At 36.1% G+C, this 24324-nt stretch overlaps 2 protein-coding genes across 6 annotated transcripts in view; one reads left to right on the forward strand and one right to left on the reverse strand.

Moving 5' to 3' along the window:
• The window catches only part of AXDND1 (axonemal dynein light chain domain containing 1), a 121396-nt gene extending 120033 nt beyond the window's left edge, over positions 1-1363 (forward strand). For 4 of the 5 annotated variants that reach the window (XM_031936962.1, XM_023503919.2, XM_031936963.1 and 1 more), the window contains one exon: positions 1023-1363. In XM_031936962.1, coding sequence (XP_031792822.1) covers positions 1023-1111 — 89 coding nt within the window. In that variant the 3' untranslated portion in view covers positions 1112-1363. The remainder of the gene's footprint in view (positions 1-1022) is intronic. The other variant, XM_031936961.1, reaches the window with a different exon arrangement.
• NPHS2 (NPHS2 stomatin family member, podocin) lies at positions 1253-22992 on the reverse strand. The gene is made up of 8 exons (XM_003770400.4): positions 22656-22992; positions 17810-17913; positions 13463-13535; positions 11814-11896; positions 9519-9722; positions 5373-5428; positions 3373-3451; positions 1253-3156 (listed from the first exon to the last, which is right to left on the reverse strand). The coding sequence occupies exons 1-8, from the start codon at positions 22954-22956 to the stop codon at positions 2878-2880; spliced, it is 1179 nt and encodes a 392-aa protein (XP_003770448.1). The 5' UTR covers positions 22957-22992; the 3' UTR covers positions 1253-2877.
• Positions 22993-24324: the final 1332 nt, after the last annotated feature.

A 24324-nucleotide genomic window follows, 5' to 3' on the forward strand; every position in this document is an offset into this window, starting at 1 on the left:
AAAGTCATTAGTAGAGAGAACTCACAGGTGAAGAAACTCATAGCACTAAAACAGACTGGTACCTTTTATTATTTGAGAGTTACCGAAAACATTGAGAGGTTAAGTAATTTCCCTGTGATCACACAGCCCTGTGTACCAGAGGCTGGACTTTAAGGCCTCTCAGCCCAAGAACTAAAGGCTCATCCAGTCTTTGCTTGAAGACTCCCTGTCTTCCTTTTATAGCTAACTGCAATCACCGTTTGTTGGCAAATTCCAACTCTGGTACCTACTTCTTCTCCCTGGGGTCAAACAGAATAAGTCTAATCTTTGCTTCACATTACAGGTTATTCAATACTGACTAGAAATAGTCTAAGTGGGGCCATTTCCAGATTTAGTGAAAAAAATAAAGCTTTTGACTTTACAAAAGATAGGTTCCTCAATCTGGAAAAATTTCTCTAGAGTACTGGAATTTGCTTTTGCACAACTTTGTGCTCAATCTTCAAGTATTAATTTAAAACAAGGTTTAGGCTACTATGAGCTAATCATACAAGTAAATGACCCCTTCTTATATCTGTCTACTCCTCCAGCTTGAGAATTGTCATAAAGCAAAAGCAGACACCTTCATCTATCAATAGAGAGACAGATTAAAAGAAAATCTGCTGATTCAAACTGGAAGGAGAAAAAAATTGAGGCAGGAAGGGATAGATGAGAATCCTGAAATCAGGAATTTTTTTTCCAAGAACAGTAATACTGTCCTGGGACAGCCAAGCTGCCCCAAATGTTTTTCCCATACTGCCTGACATTTGTCAGGCCACTGCCCGAAGTTTCACCATTTAGATATTCAATATCCTTAATAATCATCTAATTCATTTGTTATCAGGATTCTTCTTTGCAAATGTTTTGGGGAAGGTTATGGGGCTATCATATTAGTAGGGATTAGCTCTTTGAGAATGACTTGTTATTTTATGCACCATATAATAGAGTATTTATTTATTTATTACTATCATCATACTTGAAACATTATGGTTTTATTCCCCCCACAGTGTCTATACGTGAGTCACCAAGTAAAGACAAGGACCACCATCCTCCAAGCAAATCTATTACCAAACCATTCTCCAGATCCAAACGCTAGTGATAATTTACTTCTACAAAGATATTTCATTTGTTTTTATTGTCACTTATTATGTTCATTGAATTCATTTACAACAATCCCATCACAAGACATCATACTCCCATTCAACAGTACTCCTAAGGAAGCCAGCTTGAATTCTTTTTTGCTTTTTAAAGTCATAGTGACTGTTGCAGTGAATCAGTGCAATACCTTACTGTACAGAGAGACCCCAAATTAAACAAGAATTGTGCAAAAGTTGGTGGATTTTTCATTATCTCTTCATAGAGACCTGTGACTTTAAACTTGTCCCAGAAGTGAGAAACTAGAGATGGTTAACCTGGAGAGAAGACCTGGGTGGGGATGGGGGTGGGCAAAGGGATATAACATGAAAATCCATCTTCAAATATTTGATTGATTGCCATGTAGAAGAGGGGCTAATTTGGTTACTTGACACAAAACAAAGGTCAAAAATAGGGTATTCCAGAAATGCTCAGAAAAATTCCAGAAAAGCCTAGAGGTGATCCAAAGAGAAATGAAATGCCTTAGCACTAATGAACAATTCCATTCTTTGAAAAGTTCAAGCAGAAATTGGATGATCATTTCTTGGGAATATCATAGAGAGACCTCCTATTCAAAAAATTCTGGTATTCAGATTTTACCCAATTATCTCTGAGGTCCTTTGACTCCACCAGATCTCAGTTTTCTTTCTTAAGATATTTTCCATTATGCCATCCTAAATTATGATGCTAAAAGTTCACCTGGTCAATAATGTGAATTGCATATTGAGAAAAGTGTTCATCATTCTCTGTGGCCCACATAACTGAAAGTTTTCAATATAGACTAGATTAGATGTAATACTATTTATGAAATTTGTGTCATGCTAAGTGCTTAGGGTACAGAAACACAAAAATTAGATTATTCTAAGTCCCTGTTTTCAAAGATTACATTTTAGGGGAGGAAGGCAACACATAAAGATGAGATAGAAAAGAGGAGAACAACATTCACACAGAGACAAGGGAACCAGTGGGACCAGGAGAAATCAAGCATTTCCAATCTTTGGTCCATTGTCCCTTTTCTTGCTGTTTGCTACCAGTTTATTTGCAAAAGTTCCACCCAAATATAATGACAGGTATTCATTTCAATCTCTATGCAGCAAACTAATATTGCAGACTAAAAACCTGTAAGTATGGCAAACATCACTTTGAAACTTGGGTTTTATGGAGTTTTCTAGTGACTTGGAGTTTTCTTAGCTGATGTAATAGATGCAAGTTTGGGCTAAAAAATAACTATCCTGCTAGATGACATTCAATGATTCTCTATCACATGATAGTTGTAAATATGTCTAAATACATTTTCCCATAGAAATGAAATTTTAAAATAGGCATAAATTTTATAGTCAATTAGAAGAAATTTACATTGCTTTTTAAATTTTATAATGTATGATGATTTAACCAAGAAATTTTTAAGTGACATGACTGGGAAAATCCATTGTCTTAAAATTAATTTAAGATGAATATTTCTTAAGGAAAAATTAGAATTTCCTTCCCAAGGGTTGTTCTAAGTAGGCGGCAAGATTTTTTTTGACAAGCCAAATCACAATGGGAAGATTAACATGTTACTAATGTAGGAAATGACATAGGTTTTTCACCCCAAGAGGGCACCTATCATTCTATTGACCAAATGGTGGTGACCAAAATGAGTGCAAACCACAAGAGCGCTAAAACAAATAACTATATTTTGCATCCTTTGGTATTGCAGGACCTCTTAATTATATCCTTTTGGGGGTCTTACAACATGGGAGAATCTTTTTTTGAGGGATCCTGTGTCCCTGCAGTCCTGGGAGGATTTGGTAAGGGGAGACTTCCTTGCATTCTGCTGCCAGCAGACGGTAAAAGATTCATGAGATCAAAAGGTAAAGGTAAGACGACAGTGGATGGCTTCTCTGTAGACAAGGACTGAAGGGTGTGGAGATAGCGAAGTTGGACAGCGGCTGGACTGCCCGACAGTATCTCAGCTGCCATCCTCAGGGACTCGGAGGCAGCCTTCTCCCCTTCAGCAGCAATCATCTAGGAGACAGAGGAGGTACTGAGTTCCCATTTTTGAGATTTGTGAGGGGGTCAGTCACTGTCCCTTCCCTCACACCATGTGTCCTGACCCTCAAGCACTGGTGGTGAAACTGTCCCAAGGCTCCTAGTTTTACAGGATCCCCTGCCTGGCTGAAATAAACTGGGAGCCAACTCGCAGGCAGAAGCCAACGGCATCGGGGCTCAGTGATGGCTTACCCTCACTTTGGCCTGTCTTTGAGCTTCAGCTTCCACAGCCAGGGACTGCTGGAGGCCTGTGGGCAATCTTATGTCTTTACTGCAAAAGAAAAAACAGTGGCCTTGAAGTGGGATTTCTGGGTAAAAATGATTTTTTTTATTATTCAAAAATGTAAAGAATAACCAGAAAAATAATGGGAAACCAAGACTCTGATCTGGCTACTACCACCTAGTGCAGATCCTCATTACCACTGGGTTTTTTTTTCCAATTTTGGAAAACTGGAATAGCATATTATCTCCAGTTTGGTTCATTGATGATGGCTTGATTTAATTTGAAATCCTTTTCTAAATGGCAGCTATTTGCTCGGGGATTCTCACCTGAATTCTTTGTATTTAATACAATGCTTTTATGAATCCTGAATTTCTCCCTGAAAAGAACATGATCAGAGAATTTTAGGTCTAGGGCTAAAAGGAACCTCACAGGCCATCTACTAAAATCTCATTTTTCAGATAAGGGCACTTGAGGCCCAGGAAAGTGAAGTCATTTGTCCAAAGTCTGTACACATGTCATGTTGGAAGTGAAATCTGAATCCAAGTCCTATGAATGCAGAACCAATATCTTACTCTTCTTTTTAGTCCAGATAGAACATGGACTGATGAAATAACCTCAGGATTAGCATTTTGTTGTTGCTTATAATGTTGATTTTAATTGGTTTTTATGTTGTTGCTGATGTAATTATTGTTCTACTGTTACACTGCTTTGAAGAGGTTGTAATAATAGCTTATATCTATAATTTTTGATAGCTGACAATGTGCTTTCTTCATACCATTTCTGGAAGGCAGCAAATTATACTGAATTTAATCTTCCTGAACGAGGAATTGAGAAATTTTGTGTTGTAACCTAAGCTCTAAGTCTGAAACTGAACCATTTATGATACTGATAACATGGCCTTACACATTGTAAAGTTTTCTTCATAATGAATTTATGAAGCAGGCAATGCAAATGTTGGGATCTGCATAAAGAAATGAAGGCTAGAAGAGGTCAAGCAAATTACCTATTGTTACAAAATTAATAACTAGCTCTCTAAAATAGAAACAAAACCTAAATTCCACTGAATACTGAGAAGAATGGAAAGATTGAAATGAATTCATGCACAGTGAAATAAGCCCTCCCTACTATTCATATATACAGTAACTAAAAAAATTAAATGCAAAGAAAAAACTATACAATTGAATACAAATGTTTCAAAGTTATAAAGAACAAGCTTGATTCAAGGATATAAGAAAAGATACTTCTCTCTTCTGGCATGGAACATTACGTGTAATGTTATTTTGGGGGATGTACTGATTGATTTTCCTTATTTTTTCTCCTCTGCTTTTAAAAAAAATTCTTTGTTTTGAGGATAGTTCTCTGGGATGTTATAGTGAAGAGATACAAGGAGAAATATAGATGATGTGAAAAAAGGTATCAAAATTTATTTTTAAAAGCTAAGTCCGCTGACTCTATCTCCATCACTTTTTCTACTAAGCCAAAATATCTTTAGTGGTGAGACAATACACAAATTAATGTTAGAAAATAATTCTTTCACCAAAAGCACAACTCTGATGTGGTGTGGAGTGCCTAGACTTTTCCAAAATTTATCCAGCAGAGAATTTTAGCTACCAATTAGATCCTACCAACCTGGAAGGATCCAGAAATGAAATGTCATCCCAGACCAAGCTATTTAAGCCCAGAGAAGCTGGTCACCAGAAACCAGATCTCCAGGTAATGTATATGTACATATGTATGTCTATGTGTATGTAGATATACACATAAGTTGTAGAATAGCTGCTGATTTGGATTGCTGGAGGAAGTTTTCTTACCTAGAGGTACCAATAAATAGGTCTCCCCTCTGACCAAAAATATAGCAGGAATGTGGCAAATAGTGTCAAGTATTATAAAAAGGTTAAAGAGAATGAGGACTGAGAAGAGTAACATGACCAATGTTAATAATTTTCTTTATGGTTCACTTCCTACCTACATTTCTGTCCGCTCCACTTTGATTCCCCAGCGACAAGTGATTGCATCCAAAGCCACCTGTAAAGAGCAGAGTTTAAGGAGCTTACATTTATATTGGAGGAAAATGAACCGTGTCATTAGTGTGGATCTCCAGGAGCTTGGATCACTTTTCTCATGCAGAAAGAGCGTGGGAGTACTATGTATAGTGCCTAGAGATACTATGTATAAAAGAGCAGAATTTCAAACATCAAAGGGACCCTCCAAGTTCACCTAATCCATTTAAGCCCTTTTACATATTCTGGAAAAAAAGTACCTTTTTCTTAAAAGGAAATTGGAAATCAGTCATGCAAAAAGATAGGAAAATAGAATACTTATTTGTTCTTATAATGTTATCATTTACTTGATTGTGTTGCCAGAGAAGTCAACATTTTTTTTCCCCTTAAAGAGGCACTAGAAAGGTGGCTCCAGTTTTTATCAGTCATTTCTATCTCTTTCCCACTCAGTTATTCCTATGATAAATGGGGTAATTGGTTGTTTTTACTCTATGTATATAGAAATGAACAAGTTTCTTCTGTCTGATAAATTGGACATTGGTCCTGTGTGCCATGAAGTATAGAGATTTTCTTATATGAGGGCCTGAAGCATTGCCTTTTTCTCTTTTCTTTCTTTCTTTCTTTCTTTCTTTTTTTTTTTTTTTGTATTTATATTACAGATTTTATTGGTTAAGTTTTCAAAAAGGACTCCTCTTACTAGCTCAAAGTGAGCACCACTTTGGAATTTGATAATGTCTTAAGTTCTCACTATTTTGCATTCCTTTGTTTATTTAATAAGCATATATATCCAGCACCGACTGTTTGCCAGGTACCATGGTAGTTAGATTGATTCCTCGGTTCTATTTCCTAATCTATCCTTTTTATGTCTTCTTCCCCACTTTTGCTCTCCCTACTTTATTCAACAATCAAACAATTGATAAACATTTATTAACACTTTGAAAACTGAACTTTTTTATTCCTTGCATTTCTCCATTCCTATATTCCTTTTCTCATTTTTAAAATTTTTCTTGCAACCCTTTTCTCTTTTAATAAAATAAATAAAAATTTCCATCTTTCAGTTTCCATTTAGGTTCCAGTTCTTCCTTACTAGTCATGTCACCTTGGAAAATTAATGCTTCCTTCCTAGGTCTCAGTTTTCTTCTCTGTAAATAATGGGATTGAACTAAGTGATATCTAAAGTCATTTCCAGCATTAGAAATTCTAATGTCTTTAGAGTAGTTGAATTATAGATAATAGTGCTGGAAGGGACCTTAGAAGTCTCTTAATCCCCTTGTTTTATAGATAAAGAAACTAAGAAACTATGTAATTTAGGATCATCATAGTCTCAGAAGGTTCATAAAGAATGCTACCTAGTCTAATCTCTTTCTTTTAGAAATAAGGGAACAGAGGCCCAGAAAGATTCATAGCTTTCTTAAGGTAATATGGACAGTGAATAACACACTAAGGATTTAATCTCTAGGTCTAGTACTTCTGAAAACAAAGCATTGTCAAAGCAAAGGCAAATTTGTTCCATTTTCTATTTGTATCTTGAAATTTTCATTTGTGAATCAGGGAATAATCATTTATATAGCACCTATTATGTACTAAGCACTTTTGCAAATGTTATCTCATTTGAATGCTGTTTTCTATCTTTTTTTTTTTGTTTGTTTCTGGTTCTCTTTTTCTATTTTATTTGGCATTACTGCTCATACATTTCTTTCATTTTCCTCTGTAAATACTTTATAAATGAAGTTATAATTTCCAAAGGGAAACACACATACATAGCTATGATAAATCACTGGCACTATAGGAATAAAGTGCTTCAGGGTATTAAACTTGATTACCCCAACAACTCTATTTATTTGCCTTATCAAACCGAAACCTGTAAGCCAGCCTTCCTTTTAGATGTAGTTTCCTTTGATCTTCTGATTTTGTTTATCAAGAGAATATGTAATTTAATTTTCCAGTGGTAGGTGAAGTCATAGTTCATTGAGCCAAGACCTGACATTTAGCATACCTACAATTCAATTAATTTCAATGAAAAGCTATGGGAAAATTATTAAACATAGTTGGTATCATTTTATGCCATACCACCATTACCACTGGGGAGGGAGAAACAGTTATATGGAAGTGCAGACCATGTTATATTTTTCTTTGTTTCTTAGGTTATTGTGGCTAAAGCCTTTCCATACTTGGACAATAGATTCAGTTTTTCATCAAGACTATAATCAAAGTCTTTCTATCATGGTAGAATCTTCCAGAGGAGGACTAGCATTTCTTTAAAATTCTCTAGTTATTCATGAAAAAAAAATGGAATTAAGATTAAAAGTGTGTTCAGTGTTTATTTTTTAGGAGACCTAATTAAACATTTATCCTTGCTAAATATTCCTAAGTCTCTTCAAATCTAAATGTCTTGACCCAAATAATGAAGATCTTAAAAGGAAAAAAAGTTCTCCTTGTGAATAATAGCTTCCATGTAGTTGTTCTAAGTAAATGCTTGCTAATTTCCCTTTTAAACTCATAAATATGCTAGCTTTAAGATCATAAGTCCACGATAAGCGGACCTAAGGGCAGGAACAATCGGATCTAGGAAGCTTCTCTCTTCTGTAACCATCCTCGTCCTCTCCATCACTGTTGGAGACTTGAATGTTAGATAGGGTAGGGATCTGAGTCAGGCCCTCCCATGCAAGCCTTTTCAGATGAATCTGATTAGCTCTCCTCCTCAGGCAGGAGCCTACATCAGGAGCCCAGGCCCCCAACTTTCTCTTTCCACTCTCACATAGACAAGACACCAGCAGGGGTATTGTCAACAGAGATTCCTATTCTCTCAGGAATACAAAAGACAAGATCAAACTCCCTTAGATCAGTGGTTATGGTGTTCGCCCAAAGGGAATCCCACTCACACAGTGTAACTATGGCTACACCACAGGAGTCGAGCTTTTCAGAGTAATAAGCATAGTTTATACTGGGATAGGCAGCTCCCCAGGACACAACATGCCCAAAAGGAACGAGAAGGATCATTATTTTTTAAATTATATTTTGTAAAATGTCCATATTTTTAGTTCCAAAAAAATTCCACTTTCCATAACAATTAAGTAATAATTTTACAATTTCAGGGGTCCTCAAACTACGGCCCGCGGGTCAGATGCGGCAGCTGAGGACGATTATCCCCCTCACCTAGGGCTATGAAGTTTCTTTAAAGGCCCACAAAATAAAGTTTTTGGTCCGGCCCTCCAACAGTCTGAGGGACAGTGACTGGCCCCCTATTTAAAAAGTTTGAGGATCCCTGAATTAAGTTATAGCAAAGATTCAAAACCTCTTGTGGACAGTAGCACGTAGGGCACAATTTTTAAACCTGCTGGTGTCCCCCTTTTAGTACCAAGTCCTACACCAGTTTCTTTGTAGTATAAATACAGTAGTCATTCTCCAGAGTCAATCAGATCATCAGTACCAGAAAATTCCTGGTGCTAATTTACATAGTAGGTGTCTGATTGCTTTCAGGCAGGGGTGAGGAGCTGATCTATAGTCCTGGCTACAGCTGGACTAGCTTAATTATTCATAACTGTGTAAAGAACAATCAGTTGCCAGGGTCCCAGTCCCAGCCAGTTCAGAAGTAAGAATTGGGATAGATTTAGTAACTCAAATCCAATTTGATGAGAAAATTCATCAAATATAATATAGATAGCACCAAAGCTAATAACAGATGAAACACTATTGTACATACATCACTATTTTATATTTCTGCCCTTTTAATTTGGGGGGGTCTAAGACCCACAATTTTATTGATGTGGGGGAATTCTCGGTGTGGAAATTCCCTTCACAGATTCAACTAGTCTGTAATGTATGGCCTTAGTGGATGGTTTGTGGTGAACTGAAAATTCAAGTTATTTGCCCCTGGTTACACGGTCAACAGGTAGGAATTAAATCCAGGTTTTCCTGATTCCAAGGCCAGCTCTCTATCCCCTACTCCACACTGCCTCTCAAGGATTTTATCAAAAGGGAATATTAAAACGGGGTTTTCCAGGGTTGAATGTTGAAGATTATTTTTTCATATATTTCAAAAATTAAAAGCTATTGTTTAAAAAAAGGGAATATTAAGCAAATTAGCTTTCCTCCCCAGCAGCTTACATAAATACCTTAGTGTCTTGGGCAATGCTTTTCCTCTCTAGGAGTATCTCGGTGAATGAGCGATGGGCCAGGAGGCGCTTCATAGTGATTTGTACCAGCAACTGGACAGCTCTGGACGCTTGGGCAATGTTGCTTACAAGCAGGGAGGCATTTTCCATCCTGTAGTAGCAGATGGCATCTATCTCCATTATTAGCATATCTTTGGTCACCACCTAAGCAGAAATCAATTTCAAGGACCAATTTTAAGCGAGAAAAGAGCAAAAAAAAGGGGGAAGAAACTTTCTCAAGTAGAAAAAGTATAGCTGGGGAACAAAATGAAGCAGAATATGCTGCTAAAAACATGAGCATATTAGAGTTTGGTTTTATTTTGGTCAATGGAATCATATAATTGAGAAGGACATGGGGAGAGCCTATCTGGGAGCCCCACACTCAGCAGAGTGCAAGTGCTTTTAAGGGTGACCGTGTGTCTTACAATTTTATCCTCACCATTTAACATAGCGCCTGCCACCTACGTACAAACTAAGTGCTTAATAAATGCTTTTTCTTTCTTCCAAGCGGCAGAATGTTTTGTGAGAGAAGTCCGTAGAGCACAACCGCTGTCACTCAGCATTCAGATAAACTGTGGAGGTCAGCTAATGCTTCAAGCTGGCCCCTTGTGTATTTCTGCCTCCAATCGTGCTGTTCCAACCTTTGCTACTCACCGATGGTTGTCTACAAGCTCATCCTTTGGAAAACTCTGTTCTGTTATAAACAAAGTGCTTTACCTTTCTCTCAATACTCTTGTCCTCTCCTCGCTTTAACAGAAACTTAGATTTCTCCCAGGAGCACAAAATCTTCATAACCTTCTCTAAAACTTGTCATCACTTTAACCTTATAAGCGTGACAATGGATAGAGTGCCAGACCTGGAGTCAAAAGACCCGAGTTCAAATGTTGCCTCAGATCCTTACTAGTATGGGCATCATGCCCAGTGACCCTGGGCAGGTCACTTAACCCTGTCTGCCTCAGTTTCCTCATCTGTAAAATGAGCTGGAGAAAGAAAGGCAAACCCCTCCAGTATCTTTGCCAAAAAACAAACAAACAAACCCAAAGGGGGGTCATAGAGAGCCCAAAGTGGGTCATGGAGAATCAGACGTGACCGGAGAACCTCATCAAGTCAAATTTTTGTGTCTTCCCCAGTGCCAAGCACAATTCTGTTTTTGTTGAATGAATTCATAAATAACTACCCTAAATTTGTTTTATAAACCCTAATGTTCATATACCAAGTTGTTTTTTAAATAAATTTAATAAAATAATAATAAAAATTTAATAATAATAATAATAAATTTTTAATAAAAATCAAGACAAGAGAGGACAAAGCCAAAAAAGAACCATAAATTCAGGACTGGAAGATAAATGCTTATCAACCAAATTTCCTTTGGAAACTTCAGGCTGTTATCTCCAGGTAACTACTAGGATTATAGGTTTAGGGGGATAGAATTCTGGACCTGGAGGCAGGAAGATCTGAGTTCAAATTATACCTCAGACACTAAACGATCCTGGAGAAGTGCCTACCTTAGTTTTGTTATACCTATAAAATAAAGATAATATTACTATCTACCATCAGGATTGCTTTGAGGACAAAATGAAATAAGATTTCTTTGAAAACTATATATTAATATAAAAATACTATACTATAAATGTTACATAAATATACTAACTATGCTGCAAAAAGACTATATATAGTTATATATGGTCTCTATATAACTAACTATATTTATATATATACAGTCTCTCTATATAACTAATTATATATCGTTATACATGCATATATAGAGTCAAATATATATATATATATATATATATAATATATATATATATATATATATATATATATATATATATATATATATATATATATATACTCTTTATTGTCAGAGAATTCTATAATGGACTGGAATAGACTTTGGAGAATCATTCCAACTGCTTTATTTTTCAGATGAGCACTCTAAGGCCCAAATAGAAATGAAGCAAATTGTGTGGAAAACACTTTGCCATCCTTAAAATATTATATATAATCATGAATTGTTGTCATCAACCCCAGAAGCAGTAAGAGCCGGAGGCAGGATCAGCACCCATGGTATCAGGCTCCCAGTCCAGCAACTTGGCCACTACACCATCCTTAAGTTGGATGAACAACCAAAAGAATGCAAATTAGTGCAGTTTTTAATTGCTTTTTCTCAGCATCAAAGTTTCCCATCAGATATTAAATGTCAAATGATAATGGAAACAGGCAGAGAAGGTAAAACTGGCCACTTTTTCTTACCTCATGGAAAGGAATCTCTAGAGTTTGGAGGCGAAGATCCACCTTGTGATAGGTATCCAGGCAGGGAAGAAAGAAGAAAAGGCCTAAAACAGGAATCAGTCCTTCAGTCAATCAGTCAATATTCATTTATTAAGCACCTACTGCATACTAAGTGATAGGCAATTCAGTAGTAGATCAGTAGTAGAGACATTGGACAAATCCCCCTGCAGCATCATCTGTGTACCTTGGACAGGTACATTGCCTACCGCTGACCCTCAATTTCTTCACCTGTAAGAGGAGGTGGTTGGCTTGTGAGGTCCTGTCCAACTCTGAATCTATCATCCCATGTGATAGATACGACACTAGCTGCTGAAAATACAATGCCAAAAGTGAATCATTGCAGACTCTCAAGGAGTTTACATTCTTTTGGAGAAAGAAGGCATAGTGATGGGGGGAATACATGTCCCAGGGTTTCACCCTGGAAACCCTCTGCTGTCCCTCATTTTCCCATATAAGACGAAAGTTGGCTAAATGCAGGACTTTTGTCCAGTGGTCATTCTGTGCAGAATATTGGATGCTTGGGTCCAAACTCCTAGATAGCAAACGGGGTACAGCAACCATCTTCTTTTAAAATGTGGGAGGGATTTGGTGTCAAATCCTGGGGTCAAGGGATGGCACTTGAATGGAACACTCATTTCTGTGGTTATTAGTCCCCAAAGCAACAATCATGATGCAAAGTGCATTATATGGCATTTGAGTACTCTATCTGCTCTGCATGTAGGCTGTATACAACTAGCTTTTGATATATGATCCTTGAAGCCATGGACTGTTTTTTGCCAATCTTTGTAAACCCAGCATAGAGGACAGTGTATGGCAAATAATATGTATTTAATAGGTGCTTATAGGCTGCTCAATCAGTGCTTCTTAATTAAGTAGTAGATTAACTAATTGAAACTTAGAAGGTATTTTCTAGGGCTCTGATGGTATCCCAGCCTACCCAGCACTCTGTAATTCAGAGGAATCTGCTAATCCTGCTTGAGTCACAATGAGAAAGCTCTTTAAAAGCAAATAATCTTTATCCTAGAATCTGTTATGTTGTACTTTAATTGTGCTATAGTGCAAATCGGACACTTCTTAATGCTGAAATTATTCCTATTCCTAGGCTTCTGGCCTAAATGACATTCTCAAGATTTAGAACTGGAAAGGACCTTAAAGATTGTCTAATCAAATCCCATCAAGGGGTGATGAAACTGAAGCTGGGATTGGAACCCCATGTTTCAAGTCTCCAAAACCAGAGTTCTTTCTACCATATCGCAATATCCCTGTCCATTACATCTTAGTTTAAAATACTAATCCCAGATGAATTCTTAATTAATTTATGGAATTATAAAAGGAGGAAAGCATCCCAATTCCTTAGGTACTCACTGGGAGAGAACATGATGGCAGCAGGAATCAAGACTGCAATCATACTTAAATAAGGCACAGAGTGGTTGGGGAGAATGGCACAGAAAATACAGATAAACAGCATGAAAGGGATTACTGAGACAAAGTGCTTTTTGTATGACATCTCATTTGACCCTTGAAGTAACCCCCCCCCCCCATCGAGGGAAGTGTTATATTATATAATGAAAAAATGGAAGAAGCGATGGAACAAAAAGCACATTCCTTACCAGGGCCTCTAGCTCTTCCTGGGAGAAGATGTCCCAGACGAAATATAATGACTCTCTCATATTCCCGCACAACCTGAAGGAGAAAAATTAAGATGTTCAAATCCCCTTAGAAAAAGGAATGGAACCTTTTTGAAAAGGCTTTGTAATTTGCATGTGAGCCTTGGTAATATAAAATCTCATATCAAACCAAAGAAAGAGATCATTCCATCCAAATTGATGGTTAAAATAATCACAGAAACAATCTTCCATAGAGGAAATCTTTTTTCACATTTATATAGAGTTTTGAGGTTTGCAAAATTCTTATAACAACCCTGTGAGTGAGCTCATTATAAGCTCCATTATGCAGCAGATAAAACTAAAACTCAGACAAGTTAAATGACTATGTAAGATCATACAACTAATGTTTGAAGTAGGAATAGACCCTGGGTTTCTGCCATCAGTATCAGAATTCATATCATAGCTAAGAACTTTTAGGAACTTGAGAAACAGCAAAAAAAAAGATTTATCCCTAATATGATTATGTTCATGGATAAAATTCCAAATAAGTCTTAATTATTCAAAAACATGGCTCACAGGTTTGGTCAACCTTTGCGTTAAATCATAAACAAGCTATGTAATATTCTGGTATGTTAATAGATTGACCATCACTTCGGTTTTGCATAAATTTCTGATTTGTCTGAGTTTCTCCTGATCTATTAAATAAACAGAGACCAAACAAGATCAAAGGATCATTGACCTAAAAATGGAGGAGACCTCAAAAGCAATCTAGCTCAAATTTCCATTTTATAAATGAGAAAACTAAGATCTGGAAAGATTGAATGATTTGTCCAAAGTTATCCAGGTAGTAAATGTAAGAGGTAGAGCTTTAATTCAAGACCTTTGACTCCAGAACTGGTATTGCTTTCTATTATACCATAATATTTCCCCTACTTAAAATGCAATATGTGATATTTTTTCTAAAAAGCAATTACCTTTCTAAATTACTTCAAAAAAGAAATTTAATTATATGAATTTCAGTTTATATTTCTAACTGAGAGCTTCAAGCAGACTGTTAAAAACCTGAAAATTCTGAATTTTTTTTCTAATCAGTTGAGTTTTCATTTGAACGGAACACAAACTACCCAGAACTATTCTAGGAATCCACACATTTATAGAAGCATTGCCATTGTGGGGGGGAAGGGAAGGGAGTAACTGGAACTACTTTATAGCTTTATATCAGACCCTGCCCTCAGTTATTATGAATTCTAAATCTTGTTCTATCATTTGTACATATTGTACGATACATGAGTTTAATTTACATTTTCACTGGGGAAATGATAATGATCAGAACTATGGCTTGCAACTTTGATACCTAAAGCAAGCACCACAATCTGAGCTTGAAGCAAAGTGATTGTGGGGATGGGAGAAGATCTTAGGAGAGATGAATGGCAGAAGGAGCCATGATGGTGGGATTTGGTCAGGGAAGCGTATCCTTATGCCGGAGCCACAGGGAGAAGGAATCTTTCCTTCTTTCAACCAATAAATTCCTTGGGTTAATATATCATTGGGGTTATATATCATTGTATCCCTTAGATTCTAGTACAGTGCTTGATCTTTAGTAGATTTACCAGTTGCTTTATTTAATTGATTAATTGATTGTTAACTAGGTACAAAACTCAATTGTTTACAAGTACTATTATAAATACTATCAATGCTTAATCTTCCCTAGTTCCATAGTTATAGCTGAAAGCAATAGAAATTTACCTCTAGCAATGATAAATTGGGAAAATATAGTATGGGGGCAGAAATTGGCAGATTTTACAAGGTACACCCTAAAGGAGCACTAAACAGAAGACATAAGGTCTGGGTACAAGTCTCGCCTTTCCTACTTAGCATCTTCAGGACCTTGGACAAATCTTGTTCCCTCCTCTAGGTCTGACCTGTGTCTTCTAAAATGAAGAAGTTGAAAGTGGAATAAACTAAGTCTCTTCCAGCCCTAAATTCTCTGATCTTTTAAAGCCACTCAGAGAGATTCAGCTTTTCTTTGACAATTCAACTCAACTAAGCAGACATTTATTAATCAAGTGCAAGATATTGGAAATGAGATAACAAGATGAAAGTCCTTTCCCTAAAGAAGAAAGTGGAAGATTGGGTGCAAATCCTTGGCTAAACAGTAAATTCCTTGAGGTCAGGATGTGTCTTGTACACCTTTGTACACTTCACAGGACCTCAGAATAGTGCTGTGTCCATGACAGTATCCTCTGTCAATATTTGTTGACTAAATGGATTTTTTGGAGGATGACCCAACCAATTGCCTTTTTAATGTACATATACATGTACATACATGTACATGAATGGAGGAAATCCATACATTCAGTTCCTTTTGTTCTCTTAACTGTTCCCCTCACATTCCTGTGATAGAAATAGAAAACCACATGAGTAATTCTCGTTCTCAGTCCTGAATTTGTCTACCCACTTTACAACAGGTTCTCCTGTTTGATGGTCCTGTTTGAAGGACTCCACTCTGCTCCCTATCCTTGTTGAACTTGAATGGGCCAGCATTTGACTCCAGATATTCTTAAAGGTTTAAGGACACCTTGGATAATGTAGGAGCCACTATGTAGCATAGTGGACAGAGTGCTGGGCCTAGAATCAGGAAAAATTCCTCTTCCTGAGTTCAAAACTGGCCTCAGATTATTACTAGCTGTGTGTCTCTCAGTAAGTTATTTATCCTTCAATTTCCTTCTCTGTAAAATGAGCTGAAAAAGGAAATGGCGAACCACTCCAGTCTTTTTGCCAAGAAAACCCCAAAAAGGATCATGAAGAATTGAAAACAACTGCAAAATGACAAAATAATGACAAATACAGGATTTCCTACCTCTCTAAAATGAAATATTTGGATTAGATGATCTGTAAGGTATTTTCCACTGAGGGGCAGTCTGATGTAACATAAAGAGTATTGTCTTGGAGTAAAAGACTTTCATTTAAATTCCATCTATCAAAAAGGATTATGATAGTCACTTTTTCAAATCTCTTATTATTACAAAACTTTTATATTAGTGCTATATTAAATTTCCTATTATCACAACCCTAAAGTGGTTGAATTCAGCTCCCTAGCTGTGCCATGTGGTTTTGAAGTATTCTTGGAATTATGCTTTCAGGCAATCTGCATGAATGTAATACATGTGGATGGAGGGACAGAGAGGCAGTAATAAGCTTTGTGTGAAATGTATCTGAAAATGATTTCCAAGGCCTAAATATGTTAGAGTGGTAGGTTGGCCCATTGAATGAAGAGCCAGTCTTAAAGTCAAATAAACATGTGTTTAAGCCCTATCTTTGATGTGTATTATGTGACCCATGGGCCACATAACCTTTTAATGTCTCCTAAAAAATCTACAATCTTCAAGATTATAGAAGACTCAGCTAGGTGGTGCAGTGGATAAAGCACCAGCCCTGAAGTCAGGAAGACCTGAGTTCAAATCTAGCTTCAGACACTTAATACTTTCTGGCTGTGTAATCCTGGGTAAATCACTTAACCCCAATTGCCTCAGCAAAAACAAAACAAAGCAAAACAAAAAAACCAACACAACAAAAAAAGATTATAGAAGACTCATTGATTTATCTCAATAGAAGGTGTTTCCACACCAGGACTTTGCTATAAATAATGACTATGAGGGGGAGGGAAGGATCCTACTTTATCATTCCCTTTGACAAGTAACAATATATTTGCCTAAGTCATAGCACCTTTGGTTAAATATCCATGGGACTACACAGAGGATGGTGTTATTCTTCAGTAACTAAGAAAGAAATCCTCCAGTTTCTTGTCATGAAAATCTGAATCCTATGTTACATGGAGGGAGGCAAAAACACACAAGTCAAAATTATATTGGCAAATAAATCAGAATCCCCCACAGTTTCAGACTCTGTATATGTGTCAGTTACCACTTATGTCAGAAGCTCTGTGAGCTTTCTCATCTTTGATTTAATAACAACATTTTCATGTGAAAGATAACTTGAGAGATGCTTGTCTTAACCTAATGTCTTACTGATTTACAAGGTAATATAAATTATTTTTATTATTTTAATAGGCTAATTATTTTTGAATAGACATATATACATATATGTATATACACACATACACACAAATATATGTATGTATGTATATGTAGGTTATCTCCTCCTAGAGTTTAAACTCCTTGAGAGCAAGGATTGTTTCATTTTTATCTTTGTATCCCTAGTTTCTAGCAGAGTGCCTGCCACACATAACAAGTGCTTGTTGATTGATTGAAGTTGGTAACTGTCTTTCAGATTAGTGACCCACAGAGAAGTACCAAGAAATGACTTTGTCAGGGCCTTATACAGTCTCACCTTTATGCAGAACCAAATAGAGAAGGGGAAAGTTGCAATGATGAGCATCAGCGATAAGATGATGAGAAGCCACTCACAGATTCCTAGATGAGATGATTTTTTACCTTTTAAAAAAGAAAAAGAAAATACAAATAAAGATTTGCAATACTAACTGGCTAACAGTACTGGACTGACCTCTCAGCGGAAACAGCTCCGGAAAGGAGGCAAAATGAACTAAAGAACATAAGTGAAGGAGTCATTCATGGAAGAGTCAGTTGATGATACAGGAGGAACACTTTTTGACATGAGTCTCACCAGTGCCTGAAATCCCTGTTATTAATTCAACTCAATAAAGAATTATTCAGTAGCCACTGTGTACAAAGTATTATGCAGTATCTATGTCAGATTGCTTGCTGTCTTAGGGAGGGGAAAAACTAAGGGAGGATAGGAGAAAAATTTGGAACACAAAGTCTGACAAAAATGAATGTTGAAAATTATCTTTGTGCATTTGGAAAAATAAAATACTATTGAGAAAAAATAACCCACAAAGTACTCTGCAAATATAGTACTGGAGATATAGGGCTTGATTTAATATAGATCTGTCTCTTAGGATACATTCTGAAAGGGGAGGAATGGAAACATATATCCAAATAACTATAGGAGTTGATTATCTCCAGGGTGCATTCCATTAGCAGAAAGCAGTGTGGTATAAAGAAAAGGATTCTAAATTTACGTTCAGAAATTTGGGTTTCCAAGGGAGTTCCCAAGCCTATAAAATAAGGTGATTTGACTATATCATCTCTAAGGAAACTCCTACTGAAACATACCATGATGTGATGGAAAGAGCACTGTTAACTGGACTAAGAGACTTGGATTCAAATTCCAGAATTACCCATACAAAAGTCCATAATCCCAGAACCAGATACTTGACTTCTCTGGCCCTCAGCTTCTTCATCTATACAATGGGAATATTGGGGTATTACATAGAAAGCATTCTGTAAAATGGTGAAGTACTATATAAACTCAAAGTATATAAATACATACATTTATATATTACATAAATAATGCAATTTATGTATAAATTTAACTCTAATGAAGTTTAATTTAACTCCCCAGATTGTCATCTTGATTTTAAAATGAATATGACCATTATATTTTTCAGAGAGGCTGTATGCATATTCAGAGCACTTGAGTTCAAATCCTGTTTCTATAACTTATTGTGATTTATGCTTCATTCTCAAAAAGGCCCATGGTAACAGGGAGGGAATGCCCTGACATGCAGGTGAACTGGATTTCGGTGAGGGAGGGCTATGCAAGGTCACCTGCCTCATTTTCCCTTCCAGAGCTATCTGGGTCCAGTGACCAGATATAGATCAAGGTGACTGGAGATGATCCTGGATGTGAATCTAGACAAGTTTCTTGATTTCCCTCAACTTCTTTATCTTTAAAATAAAAGCACTGAATTAGAGGATATCTAAGGTTTCTTCTATCTCTAGCTCTGTGGTTGTACACTACAAAAGAGAGTGACATAAGAACAAAGGAGAGGACCATTTAAACGTAAAATGAGAAATAGAAGAAGGGATCACATTTTCATAGTTGGGGTGGGGAAAGCAAGAGACAGTTGACAGAGTGTGCCATATCTTTTGACAGAAAGATTTAAACAGCTGGAGAGAGTTCATGATGGTGAAAGGAAAGCTGGCAAACTATACTCAAAGGGCTTTGAAACAGTGCATACCCTTTGACCAGTAATAACTCTCTTAAGTCTGTATCCTAAAGAGATAAAAATCAAAAATTAGAAGACACTGTGTATACAAAAAATTTGTAGTAGCTCTGTTAGTAGTGGCAATGATTTGGAAATTGAGAGGATGTATAAGATTGCAATGTATATGATTGAGAGGATGTATATGATTGTAATGGATTACTATTGTATTATAAAAAATAATAGGCAGGAGGCGCTCAGAAAAACATAAAAAACTTACATTATTTGATGGAAAGTGAAATGAGCAGAACCAAGAGAACATTTTATACAGTAACAGTAATATTGCATAATGATCTAATTATTCATAATAGCTATTCTCAGCAATGCAATGATCCAACACAGTCCTGTAGGACTTATGATGTAAGATGCTGTCCATCTCCAGAGAAAGAACTGGTAGAGCCTGAAAGAAGATATTTTTTTTCTTGGGGTTTTTGTGTCTATATCTTCTTTCATAGAATGATTTACCTGGAAACATGTTTTGCATGACTATCTCTGCATAACTTATGTTAAATTGCTTGCCTTCTGAGGGGAGGAAAGGAGAGAGGGAGAGACTCAAAATTTAAAAAAAAAAAGTTAAAATTGTTTGTACATGTAATTGGGAAAAATAAAATCGAAAAAAAAGATTTAAAAAGAAAAAAGTAACACTGCTAGAGAAAAGTCCATTTGGACAGCATGAATAAAAGGCCAAGAAGGTGAGAAAAGACAAGGCAAAAGATGGAGGATAGAGAGTTTTCCAGTTTGTTTAGAATATAGACATTAAAGAGATTGGTATAAAATTAAGTGGAAAAGTTACATTGACACCAGACAAGTATTAGACAAATTTTATCAAGTCTGACATTTTATCTTGGCTGGATTTATTGACTTTCATTATAAGGGACATATTCAACCTGAGAAATTTCATTAGTCTTGCTTCTGCTTCCTTTATTCAGGGTCTCTCTAAAGTCATTAAAACTTAAAGCTGTTCTAAGAATTTTAGGACACCTTTTATTTATGTGAAAGTGATAACTTTGTTGAAAACCAACACAAGAAACAACATATAAATATTTAATAAGAGGAAGCCAAAGTTGAAGAAGACATTTTTTTAAAAAAAGCATTTGAATATGATACCTATTTTTCAATCTCTGAACAGTTTTATCTCAGCACATGAAAGTCTAGAAGCATCAGTTTTTAAAGTTTTTGGTCTCAGAAACCCTTTATATTCTTTAAAATTATTGAGGACCCCAAAGAATTTTTGTTTATATGGGTTATATCAATCCATACTTCCTTTACTAGAAATCAAAACATCTTAGTATTATTATGAAAACATTAATGACCTCTAAGATTCCCTGCAGAGGTCTCAGGACTATACTTTCAGAACTGTTGGTTTAGGCTCAGACTTATCAAATCTACTTTGAAATTTCATCCTGGTATGGGGTTCTCAGGATTTTGGAAGCTATGAAGCTATGTCAACAGAAGAGAGATTGACGTGTCTTAACAAGATGTTTCATGTATAGGCTTAGAGATGGACTATTGTCCAACTGACATAAATAGAGTCCAATTGCCAGAACATTTATCACTAGATAAATTTCTCCCTCTTCCTCCTTCCCTTCCTCTCTGTCTCTGATTCTTTCTCTCTCTCTCTCTCTCTCTCTCTCTCTCTTTCTCTCCCTCTGTCTCTTTGTATCTCTGCCTTTGTGTGCATCTCTCTTTTCTCTCTGTGTTTCCTATTTAATAAAAACATGGGTCATTTTAAGTTTTGAAAAGATAAAAAATAGAATCACTAATGTTAGGGCTCAAAGCTCTCTTAAACATCATATAATCTAGAACTCCTCAATCTTTGTTGAAATGAGGATTCATTTTAATTTTTGGAAGCTCCAAGATCCCAGAAAGATAGTATCATGAATAAAGAGCTAGTCTCATAGTCAGGCAATCCTGGGCTCTAGTATTGCTTCTGATATATATTGGCCATGCTCCCCAAGCAATTCTGATTCTGACTTTGGACTTAGGGTTTCACTATAATAGGGTGAAGAAACTCTCTTCCTTTATAGTCTAGACCAATCAATATAGAACAAGAGCTGCTCAGGAACTGATAGTTTTAGAGAGTTACTTGGAAGACACAGAAAGGTTTTACAATGTAACCAGGGTTATATAGCTAGTATATGTTAAAGGCAAGATTTGACCAAGTCTTCTTGACTCCAAACTAATATATTAGTCATTATTGCAGTCTATTTCTCACACTATGAAATATTTGTTTGTTATGGCTTTTATTGTGTAGTCTATTTTTAATCTTTTATTATATAGTCTATTTTTATTTTTTATTATGCAGTCTATTTTTTAAATGCCTTCTGTGTTAGAAAAAAAATTTTTAATGAATTTTTAGAAATAATAATGGATATTTATATAGTCTTTGACATTTGTAAAGTATTTTACATATCATCTTTTTTTCTTTTAACATATAATATTTTATTTTTTCCTCAATTTCATGTTAAAACAATTTGCATTATCTCTAACAGTCTTTCAGGTAACTTATTATATCCATCTACAGATGAGGCAAGTGAGACCTATCTAGAGTCACAAAAACCCTATCAGAAATAGTATTTTATATCAAGTCTCTCTTGATTTCTTTGGGTAGCACACTTTCTGAAATATCATGGTGCCATAAAAATTTTATTGTTGTTGAGAATTTATTTCTTCTCTTTTCCCTTTTTAAAGTGACTAACTAGAACCTCTGTGCCTTAAAGAGCTGGAATCATAAATATAATGATTTTATACTATGTTAAAAGTCTTTTCTGTTATTTAGACTATCTTTCAACTTTTCCCATGCCTATTTCCCAGGTTTCTTGTCTCCTTTCCCCAATCTCCAGCTGTGGTTGGTTATTTTTAATCCCTTAAATTTATACTTATATATTTTAGCTCTCTTTTCAATTAGATTGTAAGAGTGTTAAGGGAATCAGAAAATTGTGCCTAGGTCACTTTTTGAACCTCTCTTGTAACTTAGAAGAATGATCTTTGACTGCTTTATTAATGCTAATGACTACCTGCTATCCTTTTATGGAGATAGACTATGGAGACATGGAGAAATGAAGCTATCCCTTCTCTTCCTCGACTTCCCACCATTTGCACACATACCTTCTTCCTGTTGCTCACTTTCCAACAGTGCTATCACCTCAGCTTCATCTTCCAAGGAGTCCATGACATCATCTACATCCACTATGGTGGAAGTCTGGATCCTGTTATCCACTTCTAGGGTAGTCCCTTCATCCTTGTCCTCCTTTCCTTTCCTTCTCTTAGAATCTTGCTTCTCCTGTCGAACGTCTTGGCTGCGATTCACTCTCTCACTTTTCTCTGACTTTCCTCTTTTGTTCTTAGGTGGAGAATTTCTGTTTTGTTTATGGGCCTCCCTGGAAGAGCTTCGAGACCTCTTCTCCATCCTTAGGATAGGTTCTGCAATCAGAACTATTCAATGGAATGGTAGGTCCAAGAGAGCTCCAGGCTGTATAAATATATCCTCCCTTGCACAGCCATACCATGTGACCAGTGAATGTTATAGTAAAGAGGGGGAAGATTCAACAAATACAGACTTAGTTATTAGATCTGTTGAACAGTGAAATGGGACACCTGGGATTTAATAAATTTTTCTTGAACTGTTGCACTCTCAGGTCACAGAGCCTATCATCTCAAATACCATAATTTTTATGAGATCAGCATTATACTGCTTAAAATCTTAAAGAGAGAGACAGCTTGATATAGGGGAGAGAACTCTGATCTCAGAATCAGGAAAATCCTGTGCTTGAATCCTGCTTCCTACATTTACAAAGTGAGTAAGGCAAATATCTGAGTTTCATTTTTCTCATCTCTAGGCATGGTAACTACTTCAGAAGGCTGGTGTGAAGATCGAATAAAAGGATGAGTGAAAATGTTTTGTAACTCTTAAAAATCTAAGGAACATTTTCCTCAACTAGTCATTCATCCTAATGAGTTGGGTCCCATAGAAAGAATAGATGACTACTTCTCCTCACAATTATATGGATAACTTTGAGGGGATGTGGCTTCTAGCATTATAGCTCCTGACCCTCCGCTAATGTGGGAGCTCATTAGTTAAATTCAACTAGCTTTTACAAAAGAAGGATGATACAAAACATTTCCTCAAAACAGCATTCTACTTTCACACATAAAGCCCTAGAGAGGGCTCAAATTCAAAGTACATAGCTAGTGAGTCACACTTGGAGATATGTGTAACGTATCAACTTCTGACCATGAAATTTCTTTTCTCCCTTTGTAGGCATCTCATCAAGATCTGTGAAGGAAACACTTTCCATGGGGTGGTCATTTGTTGGACTAGGTGAGCAATGTGGGTTGAGCGGCTAGGTCAGTCCACCGCTGCTTTCCGACCCCTCTACATCTTTAATACCCTGTGCTAAACAGATTCTAGGGAGGTTAAATGCCAAATAAAGAAGTTTATAACTTATCCTAAAGTTAGTAGAGAGCCCCTAGTACTTTTTTTTTTTGAGTAGGGGAGTGAGTGAGGATGCTGCCTCTTCAACTTTGGTCTCAGGACTATTCAACATTATCAAACATTATTGAGGATCCCAAAGAGATTTTGTTTATGTGGGTTATAGTTATCAACATTTACCAATTAGAAATTGAAACAAATAAATTTTAAAATATTTATTAAAAAAGAACAATGATAAACACATTACATATTAAAAGAAATAACATGTTTTGTGAAAATAACCATATTTTTTTAAAAAATCTCAGAAAAGAGTGGCACTGTTTTACATATTTTTGTAAATCTCTT

The sequence above is a fragment of the Sarcophilus harrisii genome, chromosome 4, assembly GCF_902635505.1.
Source record: "Sarcophilus harrisii chromosome 4, mSarHar1.11, whole genome shotgun sequence".
NCBI classification, from domain to species: Eukaryota; Metazoa; Chordata; class Mammalia; order Dasyuromorphia; family Dasyuridae; genus Sarcophilus; species Sarcophilus harrisii.

What these genes read in the sequence shown, in the direction of transcription:
- NPHS2 (XM_003770400.4), bottom strand. Translation starts at nt 22,956, where the DNA reads ATGGAGAAGAGGTCTCGAAGCTCTTCCAGGGAGGCCCATAAACAAAAC. An exon ending in AAGTGAGCAACAGGAAGAAG is followed by an intron (nt 17,914 to 22,655) that starts GTATGTGTGCAA and finishes CTTTTTTAAAAG; the next exon opens with GTAAAAAATCATCTCATCTA. An exon ending in AGGAAGAGCTAGAGGCCCTG is followed by an intron (nt 11,897 to 13,462) that starts GTAAGGAATGTG and finishes TTCCTGTTTTAG; the next exon opens with GCCTTTTCTTCTTTCTTCCC.